This window comes from Plasmodium reichenowi, chromosome 5 (assembly GCF_001601855.1).
Source record: "Plasmodium reichenowi strain SY57 chromosome 5, whole genome shotgun sequence".
Lineage (NCBI taxonomy): Eukaryota > Apicomplexa > Aconoidasida > Haemosporida > Plasmodiidae > Plasmodium > Plasmodium reichenowi.
The window spans coordinates 454,806-464,669 of record NC_033650.1 but is presented as its reverse complement, the minus strand read 5'-3'; the positions used below and the strand labels follow the sequence as shown (position 1 = coordinate 464,669).

At 19.0% G+C, this 9,864-nt stretch overlaps 4 protein-coding genes across 4 annotated transcripts in view; 2 read left to right on the top strand and 2 right to left on the bottom strand.

Annotated features, from left to right (window-relative positions):
- Positions 1-419: 419 nt before the first annotated feature.
- PRSY57_0512100 (hypothetical protein) lies at positions 420-1,217 on the bottom strand (the record flags this gene model as incomplete). The annotated part of the gene is made up of 1 exon (XM_012906190.2): positions 420-1,217. One exon carries the CDS (start codon positions 1,215-1,217, stop codon positions 420-422), a length of 798 nt encoding a protein of 265 aa, XP_012761644.2.
- A 636-nt stretch (positions 1,218-1,853) lies between these two features.
- Positions 1,854-6,854, top strand: PRSY57_0512000 (hypothetical protein; the record flags this gene model as incomplete). Its single annotated transcript, XM_012906189.2, has 1 exon — positions 1,854-6,854. The coding sequence occupies one exon, from the start codon at positions 1,854-1,856 to the stop codon at positions 6,852-6,854; it is 5,001 nt and encodes a 1,666-aa protein (XP_012761643.2).
- A 762-nt stretch (positions 6,855-7,616) lies between these two features.
- PRSY57_0511900 (orotate phosphoribosyltransferase) lies at positions 7,617-8,435 on the top strand (the record flags this gene model as incomplete). Its single annotated transcript, XM_012906188.2, has 1 exon — positions 7,617-8,435. The coding sequence occupies one exon, from the start codon at positions 7,617-7,619 to the stop codon at positions 8,433-8,435; it is 819 nt and encodes a 272-aa protein (XP_012761642.2).
- A 695-nt stretch (positions 8,436-9,130) lies between these two features.
- PRSY57_0511800 (ras-related protein Rab-1B, putative) overlaps positions 9,131-9,864 on the bottom strand; it is a gene marked incomplete at both ends in the record, with an annotated part of 1,520 nt that continues 786 nt past the window's right edge. The window contains 3 exons of the mRNA XM_012906187.2: positions 9,131-9,410; positions 9,581-9,656; positions 9,780-9,843. Of these exons, the coding sequence (XP_012761641.1) occupies positions 9,131-9,410; positions 9,581-9,656; positions 9,780-9,843 (420 nt within the window). The remainder of the gene's footprint in view (positions 9,411-9,580; positions 9,657-9,779; positions 9,844-9,864) is intronic.

Here is a 9,864-nt window from a genome sequence, read left to right as displayed (position 1 = left end):
TTTTTTTTTTTTTTTTTTTTTTTTTTTTTTTTTTTTTCCATTTATATAATAATTATGTAACGTTTTGAAACATTCCCCAAAAAATATAATAATAATAATAATAATACAGTTGAGAATATTAGATGTATATACACTTTAATATTATTTCAAAATTAAAATTATATCTTTAATTTTTGTTATACTATGTAAATAAATACAACCTTTCAACATATAATAATAATTGCTCCTACAATTGTTTAAATTTATTTGTATATAAAAATATATTATATTTAGAAGTAAGCACATCCCTATAACTGAAATATCATCATGAAAATAACACAACGCAAGAATGAAATTTTTTGAAACGTTGAAATGTACACATTTACACATATATATATATATATATATATATATATATATATGTATATATTTATATAATGTCAAAGATTAAACTCAGACACGATTTTATAATAAGACGTTGAGGTATCCATATCCATTTCAAGGAATTGTATTTTTTGTATATCAATTTGTTCTTTCAACAAATTTGTTAAATCATAATCTGTATAGAAAAAAGGAAGAATTTGAGGTTTTTTATTCATATACATTTTTTTCATATAAGAATTTTTCATTAAAGTTAAATGAGGTGTAATATGTTGTAAATCATTTGAATTTTTATTCAATTCTTTTTTATTATTATTTGATAATATTTCTTTTGCGGGTTTTTTATTATTGAAAATAATTTTTATTCCTCTTTTAGAAAATGAGTCTATTAAATGGTTTATTATATTTATAATATATTTATTACTATCTTCTTTTAAACTTAAATATAAAACATCGTTACGAAATGTATCTAATTTTTCAAAACATATTTTTTCATTATGCATATTTTTTTTTATCTTTTCCATGGCTTCATTAAATGCTTCTTTGGATAATTCTATTTGATTCTTTTTAATATGTAAAATTAAAAGAGATATATGAAATTTATTTCTTTCAATAATACAATCTTTTAATTCATCATATTTTACAAGAACATGTTTTTGTATATTTATTAATTCATTACAAATATTATTATTTTTTATTGGTATACATATAAAATAATTTGGCTTTAAGTAGCTCATCTTATTATTATTTCTCAAACTATGAAAACAAGGATATATCGTATTATTATGATGATAATGATTTTTAATCAAAAAGGAAGAATAACTTAAATAATGGTAAATGCTTCTTTTAATATTCATTTATAAAAATAAAAATTCTTAACTCTTACAAATATATGCAATTACATCTTTGGAATATTTAAAAAAAAAAAAAAAAAAAAAATATATATATATATATATATATTTAATCTTAATAACATTACCTATATTTTTACGTGTGCAATTTATTAGAACAAAAATGTTATGTATGAAATTTTAAAAAAAAGAAAACAAAACAAACAGTTGTTTTAAAATATTTATGAATATATATATATATATATATATATATATATTTATATATGTGTATATATTTTTTATTTTTTACATTTTTGTATATATTTCTATTATAATAATAAAAAAAATAAATACATATAATCTATATTTTTTTATTATTTGAAAATATAAAAATTCTTCCTCTCTTGTATTCATATTTTCATAATTCACAAAATGATAAAGATAATGATAATGATAATAATAGTAACTTAAAAAATTGTGTATAAATAAATACATACATATATTTATATATATATATATATATATATATATATATATATAGAAATAAACTAATTAAGTATGATAAATAATATATACATCTTTCCACATAAAATTTAATCCATCTTACCATTTTTTTTTTATCTTTATGTCGTGTTATTTAACCCTGAACTCCTTTTTTTTAGTATGTTCCTTTTCTTAACATATCACTGGAAGGAAAAAAAACACAAAAATTTCTTCTTTAAATCAATTACAACAATCCAAGGCAAATTTAATGCAGATAGAAAAAAAAAAAAAAAACTTAGCTCTAAAACGACCAAATATATTAATTACCTATTTTTAAAAAGGAAAAAGGCAGAACAAAAAATCCATCTGAATAATATAAAAAGGAAACTCCTTAAAAATACCTCTTCTTCTTTGTCAAGCCCATTCGAACCATTCCACGTTATTTGTAATTTCAAAAATGATAAATTAAAAGCTCTGCAAAAATATAACATAGAGGAAAAAAAAAATAATGCACATAACCTCCTTAAAAATATATCTCAACAAAATGGGTCAAATGTAGAATATCTTAAATGTATTGCCTCCACAGGAGTAGAAAAAAAAAATCATTTAATTGAAACAAACTCACCAAAGGAGGAAAATGGAACTTTCTTCCAAATGGGTGATATGAATTTTGTGAATTATGATAAAAATTATATGAACGGACAGGATTATCCTACAAATAGCCAAACAAATTATATGAACGGACAGGATTATCCTACAAATAGCCAAACAAATCATATGAACAGACAGGATTATCCTACAAATAGCCAAATAAATCATATGAACGGACAGGATAATCTTACAAATAGCCAAATAAATCATATGAACAGACAGGATAATCTTACAAATAGCCAAATAAATCATATGAACAGACAGGATAATCTTACAAATAGCCAAACAAATCATTTGAACAGACAGGATTATCCTACAAATAGCCAAACAAATCATTTGAACAGACAGGATTATCCTGCAAATAGCCAAACAAATCATATGAACAGACAGGATTATCCTACAAATAGCCAAACAAATCATATGAACAGACAGGATTATCCTACAAATAGCAGAATCCTTGTAAGTGATAATCCTTCGGGAATTCCAAGTTATAACAAATCAGGTTCTGATAGATACCTAGAAGAAAATAAATTCCTACCAACGGTGTGCATCAAGAAAGATAAAGAATTGAAAGATATGAAAAGTTGGAATAATATCAATAACATTCTAGACCTTAGAAAGAATAAGGAGTTGTGTAACATATATTTGATTACTAGTATGATAAACATATATCATGAGAATAATTACAATTATATAATATTGAAAATATTAAAAGAGATGAAATATATCCATTGTATGAGTATGAAGCATATAAGTTTAATTATATACAATATATATAAATATTATTATATTCAATATATAAAAAATATATTTTATAGATCAGACGAAATAAACAGAAGTAACTTTTTTAATAGTTATTACATATTACCAGAAGATGGCATATTATATAATAATGAGTTTAAAATAAAAGATGTGTTGTTAGATATAGAAATAATAAAAAGGTTTTTATTATCTATATCATGTGTAATTAAGACGTATATATATAATGAAAGTGATATGAATGTCTTAAGTAAGATATTATTTGTATATTGTTTCTTTGAAATAAATAATAAAAAAATGAATGAAATGTTAATTGATAAGATCTTGAAAAGTATTCATATAAAGACAAATAAAAGAATAGAATATTTTTCTTTAATATCATTATCTTTTGAGAAGTTAAAGATATATTATTCTAAAATACATTTGTTACATTCTAATTTGTTAATAAAAAAAATGAATAAATTAATAAAAGAGTATAATAAGTTAATTATAAGTAATAATGGGAAGAAGAAGAAGAAGAAGAAGAAGGAAAAAAAAAAAACAAAATTGGAACGTCTTAATCTATTCCCAGTTCATAAAAAGCACAAAACGTTTTCGTTAATTAATATGAAGGATATTATAACATATTTGTATATAATTAAGATGAATAATATAAAAAATAATGAATTTATAAAGACCTTGTTAAAATATTGCAACATATTTTTGTATAAAATAAACTGGGAAGACAAAAATAATAGTTATATATATTCGTATTATAATAAAGTAAATAAAAAATCATATAGAACGTTAGATTTATTTTGTAATGAAGAAAATATAATACCATTGTGTTATCAGCATGATATGTTAAGAAATATAAAATTATATAAATCGTTTGAAAATGAGATCGAAAAAAAAAAGAGAAAAAAAAATTTATTAAATTCTTATAAGGATATTATTATATTAAAAAGAAGAACAAAAAAAAAAAATATATCTCATAATGATGTAAACAAATATTTAGCTTTACATTCTTTGTATAATATAAATAAAACAGCACACAACGATACCATACGTGAAAATGATTATAGGAATAATGTATTAATACAAGTTCAAAATATCCGAAGAGAAACAAAATTCAGAGAGAAATTATTATATATAGGAAGTAGAGCAAAGGAGATGATAGGAAAGCATAATTACGTCGAAGGAGAAAATAATATTAAAGAAATAGAAAAAATAAATGATGGTGTTATGAAATATGAAATTGAGGACAACCGAATAAATAGGGAGGTGATTTCTTCTTGTAAAGATGAAAAGATTAATATAAATAAGAAAGGTGTATATAGTTCTTATGAGGACAAGAATATACATTTAAATGATAAAAATAAATTATATTATATTGAAAATAACGATATGATAAATAAATATGAAACAAATTTAATATGTATTAGTATATTTCTTAAGTATTTAATATCATATGATTATGTAGTTTTAAAAAATATGCCTGAGTTTAATAAGTTAATAGAAATGTATATGAATTTGATAAGAGGTAGTAATATGAAGAATATTCACTTTTTATATATGTATAACATTATAGAAATTAATAGACATATAGGATTGTATAATAATTTTTTAACAAAATTAATTTATTCATCTATTTTGTATAATTGTAAAAATGGATTGTTATCTTTCCTTGGTGTGTTGAAGAGGGTAGAAAATATGAATACAGTGGAAATAAAAAATAAAAAACTAAAAGATACTTTAATAAAAATGGATGATTCTATTGAGGCTACTCATTGTTGCTCTGATCATAATTATGATAAACCATATGAGGTAAGGCATGTTTCTGATGATGACACATTATTCAAATTAATAAGTTCTAGATATATGTGGTTGTATTCTTTAATTAATTTATACATACAATTATTAAAAAGCAAAACACATGACTGTATATTGAATGATATGTTGTTAAATAATTTAATTGTCTTGATTAATTATGATTTTAATGATGTAAGTTTTACATTGATTTATGGCTGTTTAAAATTATTATATATGATTGAGAATGGTATAAAGGAAAATGGAAAAAAAGAAAATAAAGATCCTTATGTTATTAATTTTAGAATAGAAGAAGAGGAGGAATATTATAATTCTTTACACAACAAATGTAACAAATTATTATTTATGATTTTAAAAAAACTTGAATTTATTGAATTCGTGAATATAAAAAAAAATATATTATTATTATTAAAAATTTATAAATATATTAATAAAATAAAAATATATAGACACCGATTTGAAAATGGTAGTTATGGGATGTTATTAAAAATCGATGATATGTTAAAAAAAAAAATAATTATTGAAACAAAAAAAAATATATATAATTTGGATATAAAAGATTTTATAAAAATATTTATATATAGTGATAATAAATTAAGGAATGAACTTTTTCATATGAGTAATTTAGATGGTCATTTTTTATTATTAACAAATATAGTAAATAAAATGAATAATAATATGTATATATATTTTTTTGATTTATATAAATGTATATATATATATTTATATAATTATATTATAAATAAAGAAATAAAAAAATTAAATGATAAAAACTTTTTTATAAACAAACATCATATTATAAATTCAATAAAATTATTACAATTTTTAAGAAATTATATAACCGAAAATATGAGCAAAATACAGAAGAGATATATTTATAAAATAATTATGTACAACTTTTTTTATATAAATGAATGTATAAAATTAACAAACATGTTATATTCTTCCAAGGATAATAAAACCGATTTCATTTATAATAATAATAAGATAATTACAAATGAATCTAATAATTATTATGATAATTATGTGAATATAAAAAAATTAAAAAAAAAAAAAAAAAAAAAAGTTTTTATTATATACATGTTGGTAAAACATGTAGATATAATGTTTGATATAATTAATGTGTTATTAAAAAAAGAAAAGAACTTATTTCTTAAAATTCTTAATGAGAAGAATGTATTGATTTATATTTTTTCTTTATATATGGAAAATATAAGTAGAGTGAAAAAAAAAATTATTGGTTATTTATTTTTTTCCTCAAATAAGAATAGGACACACGGAAAAGAATTTCTTTACATCTTATTAAAAAATAAATTAGAATTCTATAATAATAAAATGAATACATGTGATGATATTAGACATATCACATATATGAATGTATTAATATTATTTCTTTTATTTAAATATGAAATTTTTTTGAGAAATTATAACATATACAAGAGATGTCATAGAAAGCAAATCACATATGATTTAAATAAGGATGTTCCTTATTTCGAGGGGGCACACAATACATTCAAATATTATAAAGATAATAAAAATATTTCTTATAATATGTTATTAAATACACATAATAATGACGTTATATTTCTACAAGTGTTATTTTATGCCATAACAAAAAATTATTTTATCTTAAATAATATGTATCCAAAAAATTTTGAAAATATATATATAAATAAAATAAAAAGAAAACAATATAATAATAAACAAAGAAATGATACTGATGTGTTATTACAAAATAGTAGAGATGAAGGAAATAAAAATAAATCGATACATTATGAAAATGATTTATTTGAATTAATAATAACAAATTTTAATATCTTATCAGAACATTATAATGATAATAAATATTTCAAAAGTATTATTTACAATTTTATGGTACATAAAAATGACATTTCACAAGTAATCAACAAAATTTTAAATAAAAATAAATCAGAGAAATATGTGATAGAAAAAATAAAATAAATAAATAAATAAATAAATAAATATATATATATATAATGTAATATATTACATTGTTGTTGGTCTTTTTATTTTATTTTATTTTTTTTGAAAAATTCAAGTTACATAATTTTTTCATACATATTGTTCAGAAATAATAATAGAACAATCCATTTTTTTGATGTATTATTTATTCATATAAAAAGTTTTTAATATTTCAAAAAAATAAGTAAATTATTTAAACGTAAACAAAAAAATAAATAAATAAATATAATATAATTATAATAAAATAAAATAAAATAAAATAAAATATATGTTATATATATATATATATATATATATATATATATATATATATATATAAGATATATTATATATGATTATAGGTAGAATATGATAAAACTTAATATTGGAGAGGTATATATTTTATATGAACTTAAAAAATTTATTTTGTGTTTTAGTCAAGTGTAGAGTTTTAAATAAAAACTTACCTCCCACAATAATATAATATATATATATTATATATATATATTATATATATATATTATATATATATGTATTTTTTTTTTTTTTTTTTTTTTGTTCAACATTTATAAAATATAGAAAAAAAATTATAAATATTATTTATATGTATATAAAATATATAAACCTTTTTTATTATATATATATATAGCCCTTGAAGGCATGTTATATAAAACTTAATAAAATATATAAAATTATAATTATATATATTATATATATATATATATTATATATATATATGTTAATTTTGTTATTTTTTTAAATATGACAACGATAAAAGAGAATGAATTTTTGTGTGATGAGGAGATATATAAACGTTTTGTAGATTTGAAGGATAAGATATGTGAGGAAAGAAAAAAGAAGGAAGTTGTTAATAATAATATTGATAGTGTTAATTTTAATGATGATGATGGTAATTCTTATAGTTCCTACATTAAGGAGATGAAGAAATTATTAAAAGTTGTTCTTTTAAAATATAAGGCATTAAAATTTGGAGAATTTATTTTAAAATCGAAAAGAAAATCAAACTATTTTTTTTCAAGTGGAGTGTTAAATAATATTGTTTCTTCAAATATAATTTGTTTTTTATTATCGGAATTAATAATAAAAAACAAATTATCATTTGATTATTTATTAGGTGCTTCATATAAAGGTATTCCTATGGTATCCTTAACAAGTCATTTTTTATTTGAATCCAAAAAATATTCTAACATTTTTTATTTATATGATAGAAAAGAAAAAAAAGAATATGGTGATAAAAATGTTATTGTGGGAAATCTTGATGATGATGAAGATATACTAAATTTAAAAAAAACAAAAAATAATCAAGATGAAGAAAAGAAAAATATCGTAATTATTGATGATGTTTTTACTTGTGGAACAGCATTAACAGAAATATTAGCCAAATTAAAAACATATCAAAATCTAAAAGTAGTAGCGTTTATAGTATTACTTAATAGAAATGAATATGAAATAAACGAAAATAATCAAAAGATATATTTTAAGGATATCTTTGAGAAAAGGGTAGGAATACCTCTTTATAGTATATTATCTTACAAAGACGACATACAGTCGATGATATGAAAAATGGCAAATCTAAAATACTTCCCACAATAAACACCCACACGAATATATATATATATATATATGTATGTATATATATTTATTTATTTATTTATATATTTACCTTATAATGAATAAAAAAAAAAAAAAAAAAATTTTTTTTAAATTATTTAATCATTAAAAAAAAAAAAAAAAAAATTTAATGTTTATATCAATTTGTAACATATAAATGTGAACATACAAAAAAATGTATGCATAAAAAATATACATATATATATATATATATATATATAAAACCTCCTGTCACGTTTTTCTTTTAAAAAAAAATAAAATAAAAACATAATAATAATTGTAAATGTGTAAATTAACCCTTTTACACATAAGAAAAACACGAAAACATGGTTTAAAAAAAATAAAATAAAATAAAACAACACACACAAATGTATAAATATAAAAAAAAATAAAAAAAAATAAATATATATTTATGATATATATATATATATATATTTTTTTTTTTTTTTTTTTTTTTTTTTTAATTATTACATGTATAATGTTTATTTAAATGTGTATGGACGCTCGTCGTAATATTAACTTGTTCAAATGTCATATAATAAAATATATATTATATATATATTATATATATATATATATTATATATATGTGTGCTCTATTTCCACATATTTGTAACCACGTTGATCTAAGTCCTTGTCTCTCATTCAACAACATTTCTTTTTGGTATCTTTAATTGGTCTTGCATTCAAATTAATATTTGTTTTTCCTTTATTAATAGTTTCATGTTGTGATTTATTTTTTATTTCATAAGCCATAGTTTTAAATGCTTGTTCAACATTATGAGCAATTTTTGCTGATGTTTCTAAAAATTGTATATTACAACTATCAGCTAATTCTTTCCCCTCCTCATAACTTACATTCCTATCATTCTTTAAATCGATCTTATTTCCTATCAATATCTTCTGTACATCTTCAGATGCATATCTAAGAAATAAAAATATATATATATAAAAATATATATATATATAAAAATATATATATATAAAAATATATATATAAAAATATATATATATATATATATATATATATATATATATATATATATGTGTATCCATTTGTGTATTTCCTTTTATATTTTCTATTCATTTTTTTACTTTTCAATTTCTATAATCCAATTCTTAACGTTATTAAAGCTGTCCCTATCCGTTACGTCATATACAATAATTATACCTAAGATCATAAAATTAATATATACATTAAATATGTATATATCTACATATAATTATATATATATATATATATATATATCCACATACATTTTAATATTTATTTTTTTGCCTTTCTTTTATATACCTTGGGCTCCTCTATAATATGAGGATGTTATTGTTCGGAACCTTTCTTGCCCAGCCGTGTCCCACTAAACAAATAAATAAAACAA